This window comes from Corvus kubaryi, unplaced genomic scaffold (assembly GCF_017639235.1).
Source record: "Corvus kubaryi isolate FWS band 111438036 unplaced genomic scaffold, C.kubaryi_AGA036_p1.0 132, whole genome shotgun sequence".
NCBI classification, from domain to species: domain Eukaryota; kingdom Metazoa; phylum Chordata; class Aves; order Passeriformes; family Corvidae; genus Corvus; species Corvus kubaryi.
The window spans coordinates 6,056,655-6,079,025 of NW_024580666.1; the positions used below are offsets into that span (position 1 = coordinate 6,056,655).

General features: G+C 40.7%; 1 protein-coding gene across 8 annotated transcripts in view; it reads left to right on the forward strand.

Annotated features, from left to right (window-relative positions):
* Window positions 1-22,371, forward strand: part of ARHGAP28 (Rho GTPase activating protein 28) — a 73,584-nt gene that overhangs the window by 38,681 nt on the left and 12,532 nt on the right. For 5 of the 8 annotated variants that reach the window (XM_042031070.1, XM_042031056.1, XM_042031066.1 and 2 more), the window contains exons 2-8: window positions 2,865-3,064; window positions 7,587-7,804; window positions 13,724-13,811; window positions 15,742-15,899; window positions 19,491-19,656; window positions 19,769-19,860; window positions 21,624-21,701. In XM_042031070.1, the coding sequence (XP_041887004.1) occupies window positions 2,865-3,064; window positions 7,587-7,804; window positions 13,724-13,811; window positions 15,742-15,899; window positions 19,491-19,656; window positions 19,769-19,860; window positions 21,624-21,701 (1,000 nt within the window). The remainder of the gene's footprint in view (window positions 1-2,864; window positions 3,065-7,586; window positions 7,805-13,723; window positions 13,812-15,741; window positions 15,900-19,490; window positions 19,657-19,768; window positions 19,861-21,623; window positions 21,702-22,371) is intronic. The other 3 variants (XM_042031063.1, XM_042031085.1, XM_042031092.1) reach the window with 2 other exon arrangements.

The window sequence follows — 22,371 nt, forward strand, 5'->3', positions numbered from 1 at the left end:
GAACCTTAGACATATTTGGCAAAGCTGGTTGCCACAGCAGTTGTTGCCGTGCTACATGTTCTATTTTGCATTTAGCTTTTTGGTATGGTAATATTACAAAATAAGCACACTCACTGTGGGGAGAAAAGCAGCAACCCACCAAGCCTCTTTTTTCCTAATATGGTGAAATAAAAAGCTTTGGTCCGAGCCAGCTGAAGTGCTGATGGAGCTGAAGCCCAAGGATCAGTGTGGTGTGGCGCCTGAAGAGCACAGAGGTCATGGTCAAGATTCACACTGGGAGGGCAAGAAATGTTTAAATTCCCTGACCATGACTAAATGATGGGAGCCAGTGATGCTATGAGGGATGCCCTCTTCTCGTCCCAGCTCGTGTTTGATTCCAGACTGGTGAGAGCATTCCTTCGTGCAATTGCTGGCTCGGGAGCTCTGGGCTGTGCTATGTAGCACATGTAGGGACTTACTTTTCACAAAGGTTTATGTTAAGCAGGGACATGAGTTTCTCAGTGAGCAGCAGTGTGGGGGTCTCAGGCCCTGAGCTGAAGAGGAGGCTGGTGAGGGACAAGCTGTGGCAGGAGGACAAACAGCAGGCCTTGGCATCTCCTCTGCTTGCACAATGTCCAGTGAACAGGGGTCCCAAACACCATTAGAGTACCAGGAAGTTTTGCCTTTTTCCTTATTTGTGTTCATGATCACCTTTTAAATGAAAGAGCTCAGGTTTTTACAGCAACAAGCAATTGGTTGGTGGGCACTGTTTCCCCATCCCACCTAGCTCCCAGCTGAAGAGATGGGGTTTTCTGGCTGCTTCTCAGGTGTTCTGCTTCTGCTGGTTAAAACCTCTGCTCAGGGATGCATGGTACAGTATCAACTCATCATATTTAAGTGATATTTGGTTTTTTCTTACTTGCTAATGTGGGGAAGATACATAGGTGAATCCATAAAAGAAAGGGAAATCCATAAAAAGCCCCCAGAGGCTGACATGTCCAGATGCATAATTCCAATGATTATAATTTATCTGGTACCCCAGTCACGTGAGGCTTTGGGAACAAAAGCCAACTCAAACTCACAACTCCCCAGAGGGAGAGCTACGACCAAAGCACTCAAATAGCTTTAACCACACTTGTGTCACAAATTCCTCTCTCATTTGGTGACTGTGGCTTGTTCTAATTAAAACAATAACAGTTTCAGCACTGTGTTTTAAAGCAAACAATCTGTTTATGAGGGGAGAAAAAGAGAGAAACTCTGAAGACAGCACTTCTCTTCCCAGAGAACGTGTCTCCACCGCCCCATAGCATGTTCTCTCCTGCTGCAATGTTGTCACCCATCAGAAAGCTTTGCTTCCCAGCTTTGCTTCCAAGAGCACAGGGGCTGGTTCGGCAGATGAATTATCCATATTACACCTATTAGCGTTCAAAAAGAGGAAAAGGCCTGAGCTTTTCCTTTTATAAAGCTTGATTATGTCCAAAGCTGGACTTGTTGTGCTCTGTCATTTCACTTGTTGTGCTCTGTCATATCAATCCACCTAGATAAAGTGAGGAGGCTCTCCAAGCCCCAGGGAAGCAGCCAGCCCTTCACTGATGAGGAAGGACAAAGCAGAGGCAGCAGTGCAATGAGGGAGAAGCATGCTCAATCAGCTTTATTAAATAATACATTGTTTATACATCCATTAAGAAAACTTTGATAAGGAGGGAAACACTGAAAAGGAAATACGTTTTTTTTAGTGGAGTAAAAGTGATGCCTGTGGTTTGAAACAAAGGCGTGTTGGCAGGATAATGCCATACAGAAAAGGAAGAGAAAGGTGAACTGCGTTTGAATTAATTCAGATAAGTGAAGGTTCAGAAGACCTTATGTCAGAATTTTCCATTAATTCCTGTGGTCTAGCTCTGTGCCAAAATTGTATTACCTCCTAACTCCTTTGTACAAATATTGTTGTGGTTATTACTACTGATTACTATATCTACTGTAATTACTCGTACAAAAGCTGTTTACAGTATTGCAGCCATAATAATGCAAAAGAGCAGAGTCAGACGATTTTCATGGTGGGTGTCATATGAGATTTTGAATGAATTTGTATAACTGTCTTCAGCTGCAAGTACTTACAGTAGGGAAAAGACAAGAACAAAAGAGTAATGAACAAACGTTGTTTTAATTCAATCACTGTACTGAATCTTAACTTGAAACTAGATTTATAGTGAATCATAATTTTTTGAACCTGTGATCACAACCTTCTGTCTGACCTAGAATATAGTATTTTAATTCAAAGTCAAATTTTGTTTAAAATTATTTTATTTTAACTTAAGAAAAAAACCCCAAATCTTTTTTAAAGTGTTTTAAAATAAAAGGTAATTATTCTTCCAAATTAAAATATTTCAGGTTTTTAATTCTTTTTTGGAGTGAAGATGAGTTTGTAAAATATTTCAGTGTCCTCAAGTCTCATTGTCTTTCCCCAGAGAAGTTTTCACTGAAGCATTTCAGCCAGTAAGGAAAACAGGAAGGGATAGAAAGAGAAACTGAGGCACAAAGAAATGAAAATAGTTTTTCAGTGTCTCATTAGATGGATTAGAAATAAAAATTGCATTTCCTGAGTTTCCTCTAGAGTGGGAAATACTGAAGGACATTAAAGAGATAAATTAGATGCAAAATACATATCCATCTATAATTGTTATAAGCAACAGAGACCGTGACAATTACCAGAACTGTGTATTTGGCCTCTAAAACCTTGTTCCCTACTTCCTGGTACAGTCACAGGTCAAACCCTGGTTGCCTGCTCCATTTGCATGGCACAAGTTAGCACAGATAATTTTAGAATAAGATAATAGTAGATTAATAGTTAGAAAGATAATTTTATTTGTATCACTCTCTCTTTTCAGAAAGTCTCTCTCTCGTTGTAGAAGAATTAACCGGATGCTTTCCAACGAGTCAGCACCTCCTGCATTCAGTCGCTCCAATTCACAGGCTTCCATGGACAGCACTTCCATGGAGGACTTCTGGTGTGAAGTAGAGAGCATCAAGGAGAGCAGAGAAGATGGATCTGAAGAAGCAATGCTCTTGGAGTTTAAACCTGCTGATGGTGAGCACGCAAACACTTCTTCCTCATACCTTGGCTTTGCCTCCTCTCTAAAGAGTCATGCCCTGATCTCCTTCCTCGTTGTCACAGTCCAAGCAAAAGTGCTAGGCTGAGTCTATGATCATTGTAGCTCCACTTCTGAACATCACAGTCAATGACTGGCAAGAAATAATAATTCAGTCTGGTTTATACACTGGAGCCAGTAATTAACTTCTGAAGTAAGTTTCTTTGCACTGACTTTATTTATGCTTCGGGAGGACAGATACGGTGTAATTCAGAGAAGAAAGGCACTCAATGAAAACTAAATTTCCAGCATTAAATAGACCAAATTAAAATATTTAAAGTAGCAAAATGTTCATTTAGTGTGCTGGAATTTTAAATTTTCTGGCTTTTTGTAGGATATGATTCAGAAATTATTAAAGTCCTGAAGCAGTTTTTGGTTAGATGTCATTTAGTGCTATCAGGAATTTGATATCTGCCTGTTTCTCTGAGATTGCCCAATTAAGATACCATTCAAGGAGGGTTTAGAGATAAGTCTGAATGCATGGAGGCCTACCTAGTTCAGACTCCCCACTTGACCAAATTCTTTCATCACTTATACAATGTATCCTGAAGGTATTACTACCTCATTCTGTCACCTTCATGTTTTCCCCTCTCTTGTCAGGTACTGTATTTGGAAAAGCGTGCAGTAGTGTGTGCTAGCTTGTTGCAATGCAGCTTTGTGTTATCATGATCTGATAACATCTAGAACAGCAGGTCCCATTTTTTTTCCAGTTAGGACCCCACTCACAAATGCATTATATTGTGTAACACAAAACACCAGGTGTATACAATGAAACCAAATTTCTTCTGAGGTTGTGACCCTCTGATAACTGCTGCAACCCTTCTGTGGCTCCTTGCCACTAGTCTGGTAACTGCTGATCTAGGGATAGATTTTGAAACGATGGTGTGTTCCTTCCACACAATTATTAACATGAGTGATGATGCATTTTTTTTACCTTGACGTGCAATGGGATGTCATTAATTCTGCTACCAGGAAGAATGGTGTAGAGGGGGGAAATGTACTACTTTATTAAGCAATCAAATATGCAACCAGTCATGGTGAGTAACCCACACAGAGGTATCTAGCTCCAGCCATGTACTGTTTCCATGGGAAACACCTCCCATTCACTCTTTTCCAGCTGGGCTCTCCTGGAAGCAAAGGGGGAAGATCAGTTCACCAGAAATCTTGGTCTGCCGTGAAGATTATGGTCGGCCAGCTTAAATCCAAACTGCACTCCTCTGTTCCTCATTGGGAAAATTCCTGTCTGATCATACTCTTTAGCTTGGAGACTCCAGGAGGAGATTGTGAACCTCTCAGTGCCTCCTCCATGCAATTGTCAGGATGAACTAACAGGTGTCCCTGACTTGTCTGCACAGTCAGGGGAATGACACAAATCTGTGAGCTGCCAAGCTGGGTAACTCAGTAGGACAAGGCAACTCAACATCTCATTTTCCAGAAACTTTTCCATCAGCTTCATCACTGCTGAACTAAATCCTCTCAACAGCCCAAACTCTGCTGCAGTCCCATGTTACCCTTTGTCTGATTACAACTCATCGCATTGATTTTTTCCCCTCTGTCCTGAATTAAAAATGAGACTGCAAGTCAAAATGCAATATATCTCCACACTTCATTTACCTTCATATTGTTGTCTTAAACATATATATATGTATTGCATACACCCACACACAATCAGGCAGTGTTTGTCCTAGTTATTAACATCAGGAATATATTCAGTCTGGGATTATAAATCTTGAAAATAATATTGAGTTCTATTAAGGCCCTAATAGGATAATACTCCGTGCTGACGATGAAAACACTAAAAATCAATGTGGAAACCCTCAGAGCAAAATAAAAGCAAATATTCATCACCCTTTTGAGATGTCTTTGAGAGGAAGAGGTGAAGATCCTTAAGAAGGAGGCCAAAGTGTGATAGAAGCCAGGCAGGCACAATTGTCAAAACTTCAGTGTGATTTGCCAGACATCATGTGCAAGGGACAGACAACAACACACTTACTCTGTTGATGTTAGCAAATACAGTCAAAAAAGAACACAACATCATAACAAGTGACACAAGGGATGAAAATGTTGGGGAGGAGAAAATCATGGGGTATTTAAGATGCCCATGCTGTACAGAATTGCTTTACAATTTTTGTTACAAGGCTTGAAGGCTGTAAGGTTATATGTGTGAGCTATTTCAGGTTATATCTGAAATTCAAAGCAAGACAAGCCTCTTTCCTAGCAAACTCTCAATTACCCTCTCAATTATCTGTTTGTCTTCTGGTGGAGCAGAATCAAACACAGAATCAAGACCCAGCTGTATAAGTAGCTAACACTATAAAAATAATGCTTTGTAAAATAACAAGGGGGGTGGGGGTTAACCGTAATTTAATACCAATGTGTCATAAAATTTTGAGGGGTTTTTAATGCATAAATTTCTTGTCTTTAGTAGTTTTACTCCTCTGATTGCTGTTGCTATGTTAGTCTATTGTTGTGAGTGGTTGGAACAGGAAAAGGGCAGAAGCCAGAGAAAACAAGTCACAGGGTGATTAGTAAGCAGGCAGAATTTCATGACTGCTCTGCTGTTTTTCATAGCAAGTTTGATTACAGACTCAATTCTTGGAAAGAATATGTCAGGACAAAAGCCAAAATTAATATAATTTAAAAGCTGAAACATGGACAGATGTGGCTCCAAGAGTGGCACACAAGAGAAGAGACCTTCTTAGAAACGAGTGAAAATAGCAGGAGAACCACTGGTTCAAAGCTTACAGAGAAGGAAAAGGAACAGTCTGTCATCCTGTCTGTGGATACAGAAAGGATAAGAGCAGAGACAAGCTATTTAATGGGATACAGGGCTGGTCACACCCCTGGCTAACACAGAGCAGGGGGTTTAGAAGCAGCTATTTTTGTAGTGCTTTGTAAAGAGGCAGGGCAGTTAACAGTGAAGTCAGTGATGGCACATGCATAAGATGCTTTTGCTTGTCCCTACAGCCCAGTCCTGTAATTTTCTCTTTTGTGTATCTAACTGCCAAAGTGCAGCAAACTGGTGTCCATCAATCAGCCTGCATTCTGATGTCAAGAAGAGGCAATAAAGGGATAGTGGAAATACCAACCTGCCATTAAGACTGGCACTGGGACAAGAACAATAAGTGCATTGAGAAGTTGTTTTATAGAACATGCTGCAAATGAATCCATTTCCTGTTTGACATGTTTATTTGTAGTACCTCTTCTTCAGTCAGGGCTGGAACGAAATTACTCTCTTGTGTCAAGCAGCTTACTGCTGAGCTGGGATTGCTCACAAAACTGAAATGAAGGACCTCAAAATCTTCTATGTGAAGAGAAATTTTAAAAGACTATGACTGCTTACTTGATAAAGACCACAAATCAAAAACAATGACAGCAAAATTCAAAATTACTGAGTGATGCAGAAAAGGTATGTGGGGACCTTCTCCCAGTCAAATAATGATAGGGCATATTCATTTAATGTAACAGGTAGCAAGCTGAAAACCTGTATTGTCTTCACATGGACAGGTTTTGGTAGCGAGGGGACAGCAGGTGTGGCTCTGTGAAAAGATGCCAGAAGCTTCTGCCATGTCTAGTAGAGCCAGGATCGAAAACAATTCTTCCCACAATGCATAACCTCACTATGGAACCAATTACAGTATTGAGCCAGTTGGGAAGCAGGTATTGAACAGGTCTAAAGAAGATATTAGTCACTAACTGAGATACCAAGAAACACTGGGGTGTACAGTGCTAGTGAGTCTGTAATCATTAGAAGTTAGGATGATACCTAGCATGCAATGATGGCTATTTCTGCATCTTCCTTCCCTACATGACCTCTTGGACATCTACCCCTTCCTGAGCTTTGTTCTTTAGTGAGCAGCTCTGGTTCTTAATCATCTTGTTGAAAACAAGCAATTGGACTAGGTGGATACCACCCTTCTCTCAGTGTGGCTTCTTCACTAGCTGTCTGACTACCAGCCAACCCTCTGGAATCTCAAATTGCATCATTAGTGTGCAAATACATCGTTCTGTTGTATACATGCCTTCAGTATTTCTGTTCATTTGAATTGGAATACCAATTTACTTTCCATCAGCCAAATGGCCTTCTCCAGTACAGCATGCTACAAATGGTGAGCGTGGTGCAAATGGTAACTGAGGGGATTTATGCTCTTGAATTAGGGGTTAATTTCCAGGGGCCTTGCTTTGTCAGGCTGGTTACCCTGCTGCCTTCCTCACATGCATATGCTGATGAAATGCCTCTTCTGTTCTCCTCATACGCCTCTGCTGTGCAGACACTGACAAACTGAAAGTTGACAGTATGTTTACAAAACTAATTTAACTTGCACTTTTGGCCTAAGAAAGGTGGGAATTAGAGTATTCTCAAGGTAAAGGCTGGGGTAGCAGTCTGTCATGCCAACTCCTTTCCTTCAGCCCCCTCACCCTCCACTGTCAGGCTTATTAACGTGCTGTCTTTCTCAACAGAAGGAGAACTGGAGGCAGAATGGCTGCAAGATGTAGGTTTATCCACACTGATCTCAGGAGCTGAAGAGGAGGATGGCCAAGCCCTGCTGTCCACTCTGACCAGAACTCAAGCTGCTGCTGTACAGAAGAGGTACAACACCTACACTCAGACCCTGAGGAAGAAGAACAAGCACACAGTCCGGGATGTGCGAGACATCTTTGGCACCAGTGACTCTTCTGTAAGTATCCTCGTGAATGTCTTTGATCTTAATTTTTATGCAATTTGCACGTAGCTCACCAAGGTTTGTGCCAGACAGGAACCCTTTCCTGCTGACAGTGCACAGATAGCCATTTGCAGTTTCTGACCCTAGGACCAGACTGTACACACTACATTCGAGAGGAAAGGAAGAAACCAAATACGATAGATGTTACACAGTTTTGTAACTAACCTGTAACATAACGTTGTATCTGTTACCAGCCTTCCTCATGCAACCTCCTATCAAGACTAACATTTACTCCTTTATTTTTTGGAAATTGGTGAGTTACTCTTGGCACCTATTCAAATTTTTGATGGCTTCTGAGGACACTTGCTATTTACTCAGCAGTCTCAGCAGTGAAGTAAAACTGGTCTCATGAAGCAACTGGGATTCAGATATGCATAAGCAATTAAACACCTGCCAGCATGATTGTACCTTGTACACTGGCAGTTACATTTCACTAACGTGGCAAATGAAAACCTATTAACTGTTCATTTGCTTCATGGCTTCAGAAATCAGCAGTACCTCTGGAGGTTTCCTCCACTTTTCCCTGAGGATAGCTCTGAATGCACAAGTTCCTGTCACCACATGTTTTGATTCTGGTGAATGCAGTCAACTGTGTGAGCTTAGTCCACTGCTCAAAGCAACACGCATGATTTTATGTTTATCACTCATGATATCTTCAGTGGAGTCACCAATAAGCTCACAAGCTCACCTTTGAAATTAATATTAAAATTTTTGCCATTGCAGAACTCCAAGAAACTATTTTTCATTAGATATCACTTTGTCCCTTCCTGTGTTTTCTACCTTCTCCTCAAGGTTTGATATATTGGATTAATTAAAAAAAAAATTGGGAAACAAAATTGTAGCTGCATAGTTATGTTAGGATTACAAAGATACAATGTCCAGATAATTAAATTATTTATCTCCAAATTAAGTATCTGAATTCTCTTGAACCTCTTGCACATGTCCCACCAATACATCCAGAAGTGTCCAGTAGTTTCCTGTGGGCAGTCTTTCTTTCATGAGAAAACATCAGGCATGTTTTCATGAACATTAAAAAGCTGGTGGTACTTCTAATTAGCTTAGCCCACTTATCCTGATTCAAGTATCTGCAAACGTTAAGGTGTTTAATTTTTTTTACAAAAGCTTATGTTTCCTAATAAGTTTCAATCAGCAGAATAAATGTTGTATATTTCCTCTCAGATGGTCATATTATTGATCTATTTTTGACCTGCTTATTTTTCCCCTTCTCAATTGCTGAAGTTTCTCAATTGGAAAAGGAATTTGGATCTTCAGAGTCTTTGCCCTTCAAATCAGTGTTTTACCTCCTCCAAAATTCAGTTCGCTCACTAGTTCTGCATTGTGAAAGTCTGAAAGATAAGATCAAATGAGTAATTGTCTTCTAATTCTTCTTCCCACAAAAATATGCAGTTCTGTAAGTGCTTACTTAGACGTCAAACACAGATGCACAAACACAACTGCAGCCCACCCCATCACCTCCCTCCAGCAGGCTGTGAAACATTGTACTTCTAAAAGCCTGCAAGGCCCCAAGACTCTTAATTTTCCTATTCACCAGTACTCCTATCTCTCCTTCTTGTTACAGGATTTAGAAACTTTGTCCTGATTATCATCCCTTCAGGGATAAACACACTTCAGAAGGGCTTGTGTCCCTAACCCAAGGGTTTCCCAAGTAGCCTTTTTAAGGGGGTGTCAGCAGTCCCTGCAGCGTTGCTGCCTCTTTGGGCGTGGCCCTGCAGCTGCTGGTGAATCTTTGTGATGAACAGGGAGGAGAAGCACATTAAAAACAAGCCAGCCAAAAGAAAAGAGTGACAGGGGATGGGAGGGGGCAAATCTTTTCAGCACAGCTGTGGAAAAGAGGCTGGTAAGGAAACTGCTTGAAATGACATGGAGTTTTGCTTTCCCATCCTGCCTTTTAGCTGGGAAGGGAAGAAGTAAACGTGCTGTAAATAGCAAACCAGCTCTAATTGTTTCACATAACTCTATAATCCTCCCCATTAGGAGGATGGATTTACACCCTCTTCCCACCAACCTAAGGATCACAAGAGCTAGAGGGATGGGTCACAGGGTGGATTACTCTCTTCCTTGGCTAATAATGAGAGAAAAGGTGATTAGCTCACTAGGGTCACCTGAAATGAGATTTAGGGGACCACTAAAGAGGCATAAATTAGTTGTCATCTGGAGTGGGGGAAGAAAAAAGATAGATTTGCCCCAGTTTTTTTCTCTCTGTTCTGAAAAAACTCTGCCTGCCAGATGTTTTGCTACTACTGCCTAGTGGCCAGGCTCTACATGAGTCACCACAGACGAAGGGGTGCTTTTCCAGCCATCCTGCCTTGAGGTCCATGCCCTCATGTGCCATGATCCCTAGGGGCAAAAAGCTACCCCTGTGGGAGATCACCCTTCCAAGAGCCATACCTTGGCACATAGAGCAGCCTGTCCACGCTGAGATGCTTTTGCTCTGCTTCAGACAGGTCTACAGCCAGCAGACTCAACTGACAGCCACACTACCAAGTTTTAAATTGGATGGTTTATTAATCACAGTGGCCTGATTTTCCTTCCTGCTGGTACCCTGCCGCTTCCATCAGAAGCTATCGGCTCTGCTAGTGCTCAGAGCCTAGAAAAATCAACAGCAGAATACAAATGGGGGACACTCATACATTGATTCTGTTACTGAAGAGAGGAAATGAAGCACTGTGCTCATTAACAGCCCTACCCTGTATGTTGCAATTAACTAAAACTCCTGAAGAGTTTTTACAAGCATTTTACTTCAGCAATGTGTGACAAAATCATGTCCTAGTTAAAGAAGAATCACTAACTAACCCAGAGCTCTTTGCATGTAAAAGGTGTTTATGATGGCAGTACTTGGAAATACGAATATATTCAAAGCATGGGAAAATTGGATCCTGGCCAGAGCTATAAGGTTATCCTCCTTTGCCTTTATTTCCCTTAGCTGCAGGGCTGAAAATAACATTTGGTCTCTTTGGTGCTCCAATGTTATGGTTTTACATCTTCTACAATGAGGGTAGCTACTAAAGAACTGTCTACCTCATCTCCATCCTCTCCCTGCTCTTCTGATTTCCTCTTCCCATTGGAAATTCCTGCGTATATTTGGGCAGCAAACAGTGGGCTCATTTTGCATATAATCACTTTCAGTCAGAAATCAGGATAGGGGAAGCCTCACCTTTGCTGGAGCCCCAGGAAAATGACTAAAGCTGTCCCAGTTTATTTAAGGACACAATTTGACTCTTGGTCTTTCACATTCATTGAGAGAAGATCTTCAAAAGTTCTTTAATTTTCTTTTATACTACAGAAATAATGTGGATCTTTAAATTCATGCGTTAAAAAGGTTTTATTCCCAGTCTTCCCTTCATTTTTACATCTTATCCTAAGATTTAGAAAAGTCAAGGTGGGGGAAAGGAAGACATTTTCACAAAGGAGACACAGATTTGGTTTCTTTATACACTCTCACTGTGAAGGCTGGGAAATGGGACTGAGGATATGACATTTTTAGGTACCCCAGTTATTGTGCACAGTTCACATTATTCAATTGCTCCAGGCTAGAGCAGCCTGCTGCCAGCCCTGCTGGGTGCCAGGCAGAGGTGTGCAGTCCACTCCATCTTCCACATCCGTGTCTGCCAGCTCTGCCCTGCTTATCAGAACCAGGTTACTGCAGGTGCTTCACGACTCATTTCACTCCTGTAACAAGGCTGGAAGCATTTTTTAATTAATAAACTTGACTGACTGTAAATCTGTTCTGAATACTGTTCACAGGGTCAGACATTTTGAGCACTGAAAGTAGATGAGCCAGTTGCTAATGTTTACCATTAATTTCTCCATCTGGATCTTGAGGAGAAGCATAACTACTTTTATGGTTGATTTTCCCAAATTGCTGAGGCAAGTTTAGCCATATCTCCACTTCTATACTCCCACCTGAACTTTATAGTACTTTTTTATGTCCTGAAGCTTTTTGTGAAAATATTGTGGGATTTTATCATAAAAGCATCCAGTTCTCATTTCTAAAAAATCAATGGTCCTTACAGTCTTCTGGCATAGGAAGTCCATGTGACTCAAATCCTGCTTGCTATCAAGTTCACAAGCCACTGAATGGACTCTCTCAGGAGAGATTATATTCATGTTACATTTGACTTTTGTCAGGAAAATTAATCCACAAACAACAGAGGTTTATGTCCAAAAAGGAGACAGAGGAGTCCTGTTACTTTATTCAAATAAGGGGAGAGGCCATGGGGCATTTCCCCTGGCGTCTCTCAAATTTTTGGAGAGCGCAGCCTCCTATTTATCCTAACTTCCTTACCGCATTTCCCTCTCTCTTTCCCCATTGGCTGAGGTACTTGGGAGGTACAGACTCCCCAAAATGCCTAATACCTAAGACTCCCTTCTAATGTATAATCCGCCCCATCCCCTTTATTTTAATTCTTATGGAATTTATGGTTCTTCCCATTGTTTTTTTCATCTTTCAATATCCAATTTCATTTATCAGCAGACCTATAATTTATTTGTAAAGACAGATCTCTTTCTTTCCATTCATCAATCAGTGGAATCCTTCCCATTGTTTCTTTTATCTCTCAGTACTAGTTTTATCTACCAGCAGGCCCACAGCTTGTTTGTAAAGACAAGTCCCTCATTCCTTTCACTTTGTTACCCGAATAGCTCAGGGCATAAACTGAATAAAACAACTGCAACATTATTTCGGGCTTCCAATTGGAAGAACTGTCTGTCTTTTAAATATCTGCCATTTTTTAGCAGCCTGAATGCTCCACATATTGACCACAACTGAGGAAAACAGAATTTCTGCCCCGAGGCATTGCTACTTGTTGATAAACAGCTGACTTAGCAATTTGAAGAGTGATTTAAAGACATACTGAGGACTCATGGGGGCCCAGAGCTGCGGGTTCAGCTGGAAAACTGGGTCTGCTCCATCAGGCTCAGGGCGGGTGAGACAGCAGGTTTGAGAAAGGCTGCGGGCTTCAGGGACTCCCACAAGGATGCAAATAACAGCAGAAAAAATATAAGACAGGTTTGAAACATTGTGGTTATTTTCACTGAGTAAACCAGAGCATTTTTTAAATTCCTGACCTTGTTTTTGTTTGCTGTTTTTTTACTCAAGAACAAATAGTTGAGCTGCTACTGCCCATGGAACACAAACACTCAGATTTGTCCGTACGGGCCACAAAACTGCTGAGGACAAGGCCAAAACTCCACTGCTAAGAAGAAGTGACAGTGCTTCAAAGTCACCCCCTGGGCTGCCAAGACACTTCTCTGCAGTGCAGAATGATTTCTGGAGTGAAACGAAATGAATTTGACTATAGAAAATGTTTCTTTGTTCCCCCAAGTTTTTTTTTGCGGTTCACTGATACAAGTATTAGTGTATAACCTATGGGAGGACATCCATCTATTAATAACTTTCTGGAGCCCAAATCACAAGAAGTAGCAGACAGACTGATTTCTGACAGGTCCCTGAGAATAGTAGTACTCAACATGTGCCAGAGAGTCTTCAAAAAGATTTGTGGCCAAAATGATTAAAGCCAGAATGATTTACAATTTGAGGAGGACCTTTCGGTTAGTCTAACTCTGTACAGCAATTTACTTAGCTAATTTCAGTCATTTTATAGGACAGGACTCATTAGGTACAGCAAGCTGCAATAGTACTGACTTCCACATGGTCCAAATCTGTGCAGTCTTGGGGAAGACTGATTTTCAGGCTTGGCTATGAAAAATACACCCTGAAGAATCACAACAGGTTGCTTAATCTTGTCAAAAGAGTGTAAGCTGGGAATGATACACCGTTGCTTGAACTGTAGCAGTTTCTGTCCGTAGGCGTTTACCTTCACTGAAGTCTGATCGTTTTTCCTTGCCTATCAGCCCACATTTGAGACAGTTCCAGTGTCACCAGTATCTTCTAATGGTATCCAGCTTCCTGGGCAGAAGCCAGTTTGGAAATCAGTTAGCTGTGAGTATGACAACATGTAACCAGTGTTCACTTTCCTCCTAGTAAAATGACAGACAGAAAGACCCTTTTGTGGTTCAGAGGTTAGTCCCCTTTCATGTTGGGGCAGTGCTGCATGTATTTCCTTGACAAGATCATTGTCAGCTTATTGTCATGCAGGAACCAAAGTTTCCCACTAAAGACCAGTGTTGTACAGACACAGACTGTTGCCCTTGAGGGATCAGCATCTAAAAAATGCTGATCATTGCAAGGCTGGGAATGTAAAAATAATCTGTAAACAATATGGTGCAGAATTTGTCCAAAATACGTCATCAGTATATTTTCTTGGTGCAAGCCAAAAAAAAAAGAGGCATGTTTCCTCCACACTTCTTCTCCAATACTGCAGAAACTGTAGTATTAGAAATTTGTAGTTTTCCTGGTTCTGCCCTATTGTTCTGATCTATGAATGGTCTTATCCCTTAAATGCTTTGCCCTGACAGTGATTGGCAGTGCTAATGAAAGTAATAGCTCTTCTGTACTCAGTGTCTGGATAATTGTCAGCAACCACCCATGAGAATGTCCATCTTTTAGTTTGAAAGCTCTTCCCATCACCATTGTTCAGGGCTTAACTAAAGGAATATTAATATCCAAATTTCTAAATACTTCCCTTGGCTATTTATCTTTGGATACAGTGCCACAGACATTTTCCTTGTTGGCAAGAGCTGCTCTGCTGATGCTTTTGTTCTGCAAGCAGTTCTGCTGAAACAAATGCGGAACCAAATGCCCAGGGGTACTATGAGCAGTCTGTGGTCCCAGGTCCAAGGGTGGAAAGAAAGATGGAAAACATCTTAAATGGCTTGGACATTACACAAAAACTAAAGCCACAGTACAGAAACCAGAAGCCACTTAATAACACACTTAACTTTCTTCATATCAGACTTGTAAAATAAATGGTGTTGCAAAAAAGTCCCTGTAACTGTAATTGCAATGATTCAGAGAACATGGAGCATGCACAGGTTTATAAGACATGTAATGTTTTTTAATTCACTTTCTGATTGCCATGGCTTTTGAGTACTCTTGTGTCATGCTAGTAAATTCTCTCTGCAGTCTTGAGGGCTGAAATTTTACTTCACTTTCAATTAAATTTATTATTCCATCCCAACTGGGTTTAGGACCTGAACCTTACAGAAAAACTAAAAATTGACCTGAGATACTAGACATCCATCAGGAAAGCTGGCAACCCTGGAACTCATGTATGTTATCACACTTTGGCCTCCATGACAATAGCGTATTTCTGGACTTGATTGTACTGATTTGAAAAATTTTCCTCTGACATCCAGTAATTTAAGGAGGTGACTAAATTTTACAGAAGAGCAATAAGTCATTTCACAGTATCTACTAGAAATGCCAGTAGATTTAGCATTTTTCAAACTGGAATATTGTACATTTTGTCCTGTTTTGGTCCTAGACACCTAAACTATCAACAATGAGAAATATGTGTATGTGACCACATAAAATATATGCACAATGTCTTGTGATTGTAAATAAGTCACCAGTAACCTGAGAAACTGTGTCAACAGCATTTTTCTGTCAAGACCTTTTGTTTTTAATTGTTCATTTGACAAGTGCCACCACAGTTTGCTGGCCTGGGTAGACAAGGATGGAGTACAAAAACTTGGTAATTCCTGATAAACAGGAAGTTCCAGCTTGACTATCTTTCTCACAGAAAGCAACAAGTTAAATAATCTAAAAAGAAAATAGGGATTTTATTTCTAAGGGGTTATTTCCTCGAGACAAAACAGGAACATGCTGTGGTTTGCACTGAAATTCTTCTTCGAAGCACTTCCTTCATTACTTTCTCAAGAATTTTGTCATCTTGGTTCAATTTTTTAATGTCTCTGTACTAAATGCAAGCATCTATTCATCATTCATATACAATTTCCCTTATTTTCAGCTAAGAGCTGTCTAGACTGTGGAATAGATAAAGGCAGCCCATCCATAACAGAAGAGCTCTCCTATGAGGTCTCTTTCTCAGAATCCATTACAGTCCTTCCAAAAACCCAAGAGTGGCCAAAAAACCAGAGGTTCAAAAAGGAAGACTCGGCTTTGCCAGTAAGTTTCTTCTCCATGTATTTCCTCAATTGTTTTCTTTAACACAGCAATTTCCTGCTTTATATCCCCAGCACACTGGAGTCTGTTCAGACACGTGATCTGTCCTTTGCAGCGTGTGCTTTGTAGAGACTTCTCACTGTGCCTGCCTACTGCCTGTGATTGATTCCCAGGGAGGCACCAAAGTTAATATGGATATCCAAGCCACATTTTTACTTGCACCCATCATGAACATGTGCACCCAGATGAGTATGAGTAGCTCAGTCCACAAATATTGCATCATCCATCATTTTTTCATACAGAAATAAAAACTGCTTACTGGCATTAAAACTAACAATCATTTTCATTACTGGTCTGCTTTCCTACTTTTTCCCCCACAGATTATCTGCCTTTCATAACACATGGATTTAAAATTGCTTTGCAGATGGAGGGAGGAAAGCAAACCTTAGTCCTGCAGCAGTACTGGCTGTCTCCAGTCAGTATTGAGTGCAATCACACTGTAGGAGATACTACATGAATTGTTCAGGAAAAGTTTGCCATGTCATCCAACCAGACATACAATGAGCAGTTTTGTCATTATCTGGAATTATTTTGTGAAGTCATGGAAGTCAATTTTCTACTTCCATCAGCCCTCACAACTTCCATCACTGAAAACTGGAGGTTTAATGTAGTGCTTGCAATACCACCTCTTTAGTGACATGTATGAAATGGATGTGAATTATTTGGAAGAATTTCCTGAATGTTGTGATGTCCTGAGGTCCCAAACTAATCTGAAATTGTTACAACCCATACAGATATTGAATTATCTGAGAATTATTCAGTTGTCCATATCAGATTCCACCAAGGAAGAGGAAGCTGAGATGCAGAAGTAAGCTTCCATGTTGAATGATAAGACACCAAGTAAATTACCTAACTTACGTGAAATCCCTGTGCCTTTTTTGTGTCTTTGGTTGGTTGGGGTTTTTTGTGGCGGTAACTTGGTGTCTTGTGGAGAGTAAGGGTATCTCTGCACTCATCATGATTTTGGTGTTTACTAAAACACATGCACACCCACAAATTGTTCTCTGTAACAGCTCAGACAGCTCCCAGTTGACAGAGCAGAGAAACTGATGACAAAGAGGGAAGAGACAATGCTACATTGAATATCATGGATCTGTGTCTTCATAATTGATAAGTTTTAGAAAACGTCAGTATTGCACTGGAGTTGAACTGCTCTGCATGCAGGACATAATTTTGTGAGCTCAGAAGACCACACAAGAAACATGCCAGCTCACTGCAGAGAGTTTCTGAATAAAGTCAACAATCATAGCTGTTGATGTTGGCCTTTCCCTTACTTCATCTGCTGCCACTTGTGGTACTTGGTTTTTTCCCATAATGACTCAGACCATAATGGGCCTCAGCAGAAAAATCACCTCTCACACTGAGCAACTAGTCACCTACACTCGGAAGGACTGTCCCTCCTTCCCCATGGTGGGACAGCGGGGCTGCACTGGAGGCTGAGCAACATCACACTTTTTCCAGGGAGGCTCTGAGAGCATAGGCAGCTTTATTGATAGTGTGTACAGAGTTGCACAGAGAGATATTATATATCACAAAATAGCATGTCCCCTGCATGCAGGGAGTCCCCTGACTCCTAGAAGAATCAACTGGATGTCCCCAGGAGCGTAGGGATTTCCCCGATGTACATGTGATTTCCCCAGCGTGGGACCATGATCCTTGTGACTTAGCTGAAGATATTACAGAACTACGAGACTGAGTACGCTGCATAATTCCACATAGAAACAACGTGGCAAAATATCAGACACGGTCCTTAGCCAAAATGTTAGTAATCTAATTTCAGGATAGCACAGCCTCCTTCAGACCTGCATACTACACCGCTTTAAGAAAAACCACTAGAAAATTGTGACACAAGACAGAAGAATGATGGCCAGCCCTAAAACTTGTATTAACCACAGCATCACATCACAGTGACCCTAGGAGTCAAACAGACACTGTGGAAAATCTTTGTAGCAGCCTTTTCAATCAGTTTTGCAGTGCTTGGAATTTTTTTTCTTTCCCCCCAGAAAATATATGTATACAATCTGATTTTTTTTCCTTTTTTTCAAGGTGATTTATTGCATTTTGACTACTTTTGCACTTTTTGCATCACTGGAACCAAAATGTGTAGATATTCTGTAGTATTTTATGTATCATCAGAAGGCTATCCCCCCATGCAGCTTTTGTTACATTGTCTCAGAATAAGGGTAGCAGTGGAATTGCTGCATTCTAAGGAGGGAATATTCTGGCCTAAAAATGCCCCAGGCAGCACATAAATAAGTTATTCCATTCCCTACACTCTTTCTCCCCCAATTATTATTAACCCCTATTGAAAAACCATGTGCAAAGTAATGTAGAAAGTCTTAAACTACATGATTTAGATGTCCATTGTACTCTCTTCCTTTTGAAATCTGAAGTTTAATTTTTGGTTTGGTTTGGTGTGTGGAGGGGGGGTGTTTACCTTTTTCTTAATCAGTTTGACTGGCTTAATTTAAAAATGGGTTAAACATTCTGAATTCCAATTTTTTTAAAACTGAAGGGCTGAGCTGAAATCTCCAGAAGCAAAACATTGCTGGAGGCTGAGTTTCCACTCAGCTACCTAAAGCAGAGAGACGTTTTGTAACACTATTTATTTATACCTCTGACTAAAAGTTCCTGGTTTAAATTACAATAAATTAAAAAACCATACAATACCAAAGATCCACAGTTCTTTGAAAAGCAGGTTTTTTACTACGACTTCGTTGTTATGTCTAACAATTATGTCAGAAACTGATGGGTGTTTGTTCTTTTTGACATTTGTACAAATGCATCTGTCATGACACAGCATTCCTGGCTCTGGTCCACGATGCTGCAGTTTCTAAAATATGTAGACATCTTCACATGCCCCCGAGTTACTCAGTACCGTTTAGTTCAAATCTACTTGAGCAAATAATTTCTTAGCTGCTGGGAGTCCTGTTTCTAAGCCTAAATGCTTCTTGAGTAATAAAAAATACCACTAAGTTGTCAGGTTGGCTTCTGGACTAAGCAATTTTGCTTCTGGGCTTTTCTTCGGATCTTTAGTTTGAACTCCTCTGTAAGTCCTCATAAATTAATAGCGTTATGCAAAGCAGGCATGGATTCATTACACACAGCAATTGGTATACAACCATATCCATGATTAACCATGTCAGCGACTTCAACAGCATTCAAAGACATTTTGGGGAAGGCAGAAGCAGAGCAAAATGCTGCGTCCTGCTGAAACTGGTAAAAATGTTTAAAAGAAGCACGTAACTCATTTGTCCCAGCAGGACTACAGGCACTGAGGTGCTTCAGCACCACCTCCCAGTCACACTGCAAGGGAGCATGGTGAGCAAGCAGCTCAATTTTATGTTCAGGTGGATGCAAGCTATGTCACCACACCAGGCCAATATAGAGGGCTATAGTTAGTCTCCCTGTTGTTATCCATCTACCCCAACATGACTTCCAATCCCATGCGCCAATACGGGCGCTTCTTTCGAAACAAAAATTCATTTCCTGTAATTTTTGTGCAAATAAAGATGCGACCCATCTCTACTGTAGAAATTCATTGTTCGGAAAAGCCGGTTCGGACTGACAGAGGTTGGGGACCTCTCTCCTGAAGACATGAAGAAGATCCGCTACCTCTCCCTGATTGAGCTCACGGCTTTCTACGACGCGCTGGGCGTGGAACTGAAGAGGAACCGTGTGGAGAGGGTGCGGGGACGAGGTACCGTGTGTGGCATCCCCTTTGCAGTCACCTTCATGTCAATCAGCTTTGAAAGAAGATGCTTACGAGGCTGTGTTTTCTCGTTTTCACATTTGCTGTTATTGTTTTTAAGAGAATGGTCTTTTCGGAGTCCCTCTGACTGTACTGCTGGAGAATGATCAAAAGAAGGTTCCTGGAATAAAAGTGCCCCTTATCTTCCAAAAAGTGAGTATCATCTGGCCTGCTTGGTCACTCACTAATATTTGCTTTTCCACCATTTGTATTGACACTCAAAAGAGTCATCAGATAAGAGAAGATGCAGGCTTTACAGACTGGCAGGAGTCTACAGACTGTTTGACTGAGTATTGTGGTTTGAAAATTTTGTGACAAGGAGAGAAAATTTGCTCCTTTTTTGGTGTTTTATTTGTGGTGGGGACCCTTTTTGGTTTGTAATTATGTGATACCACGCAGGAAACTTTGGGAAACAAATGTCTTTGTTTCCTTTTTTCATTAAATTAGAGAGCCATGCAAAATGGTGTGTGCAGAAGTGGCAGAGATGAGTTGTCTCGGGAGTCTGACTTTAACATTAATTCAAACCATAGGTATTACTTAGCTACTACTTCCAGAATGGAAGGGGTATCTTCTCATTGAGGTTTGTATGGCAAGACAAGGGTATTTATAAGAGACATTTGGCTGTACGGAGATGCCCAGTGGATGTCTTGGAGGTAGGTACACAGACACAAGTACATGTGCAATTGCACAGATTTACATGGACTCAAAACTGCAACAGATTTCCCTGTAATTACTGACAAAAGGAGAAGTGTCAGGGGAAAGACTGACACAACTTGAACATTTACATGTCTTTACAATCAGCTCCACTGCTTCCCTGTCAAGGAACTGATGCCTTGAAGTGGCTACCTGTAAACAGAGGCTAGATAAGATCAAAGAAATAAAAGTGGGTATTTATTGAGGGCCCTTCAATAGGTACACCTTGGGCAGTCAAAAGCCCCTGAGGGGCTCCACCCAAGATGGACCCTGGGTCACAGGTTTTTCACAGTTTTGTAAGTTTGGTCCATTTGCATATCAGGGTTAATTCTCCAATTACAATTTCAGGTAATTAAGTAATTACCCCAAGTTTGCCCCCCCATTCAGAGGCTTTAATTTACATATTTCAGGGCCTGGGACAACAAGGTGTCCTTGAAGTGCAAACCTAGAGATGGTTTGTTATGTCTAACCAGAATGGGAGAACAGTATCTAACAGGCTAGAAGAAGTTTCAGAGTTACACACTAAGCAGTACAGGATTTGAAAAATACAAAAGTTAAAACCTAAGGCATCAATACCGTGGGAAATTAGAAGAATCCAGGCTAGGGCAGGAAGCAGATCTGGTGGTGCAAATCCAGAACTGTATGATTAAATGCTGGGAAATTATTTTTTTCCTCTATGTTCAAAATTATGTAAAACCAAACCTTTTTTTTTTTTTAATAACAAATTAGAGTGGAAACTTAAGTCCTCTATTCACAGAAATTTCAAAATAAAATACCCTGGGATCATTTTCTAATCTGAGTTCTCAGTTCCAAAATACCTATGTTATCTATAGGCATTTCCATTGTGCTCTTGGGGCACACTTAAACATTTCTCAGAAGTTATTTTTCCTTCAAAACACCATTGTATTTAAGTATATCTACTCTTTTATTAATACATTTATGTATTAATTGTTCTATAGCAGTACCAACTCTCAATTCAAGGACAGAGGGGCCTATTGCATTAGCAGTTTTCTATACTCTGTATCCTCCTTACTTCAGGGTCAGGAATATGGCGAACAAATTAGGTAGGTTTATTCACATGAGCTGGCTTGTTTCCATTAGCAGATTCCATAGAAATGTATCTTTTCCAGATTAGTTTCAAGGATACCTGGATTGAAAAAAAGTCAACAGTATTCTTAAGCATTTCTGAATATTTTCTTCAATTTTGTTGTCTCTTCTTACAGCTGCTGCTCAAGCTTGAGGAAACAGGTTTGGAAACTGAAGGAATTCTACGAGTTCCTGGATCTGCCTCCAGAGTCAAGGTATACACTCAAGCCAAGTTTTCCATCTTCTGGACCACAATATCTGTGTAAAATAATACAGCATTCACACAAATTCAGACTGCTCATAAATACTGATCTGTGTAGTTCAGCATTCCTACTCCTGCCAGTGAAAGGTCAGATTAGTTCCTGGGAACCAATAAATCACAGAACATTTGGTCTATTGCTTTAGTTAATGTTCTATATAAAGCACAGACTTGACGTTGAATGCAATTTTTCCCCACAAAACTTTGAGACATCTTTTCAGTTTATCTCTGTCATCCAAAATTGTTGTGATCTTATCTCTGTTTTAACTTATTTCAGAAATTCAGAGTTTCTAAACTGAGTGAACATCAGATAAACATCTTATTCTATGTCATTTTAACCTCTGTGTCATTTTATTTTTCATTTATCATCTGTGATCTTGCAGTTTTGTGTTCCAAGTGAGAGAAATTTGTCCTCTCTTCACTGCTGGCAGCCTGAAGTACTGGATTTTCACAGGCTATTTGTGGGCTATGAACACAGGATAATTGGAACCCAATAACCTGACACTGTGGGCCAGTAATACTTGCAATTGTTTCTCCAGACCAACTTGATTCCAGGAGCTGGAGGAGGCAAATTGGAAAAACAAGGCAGTTTTTTGTTTGGTTGGGTTTTTTCTGGGCTTAGTAGT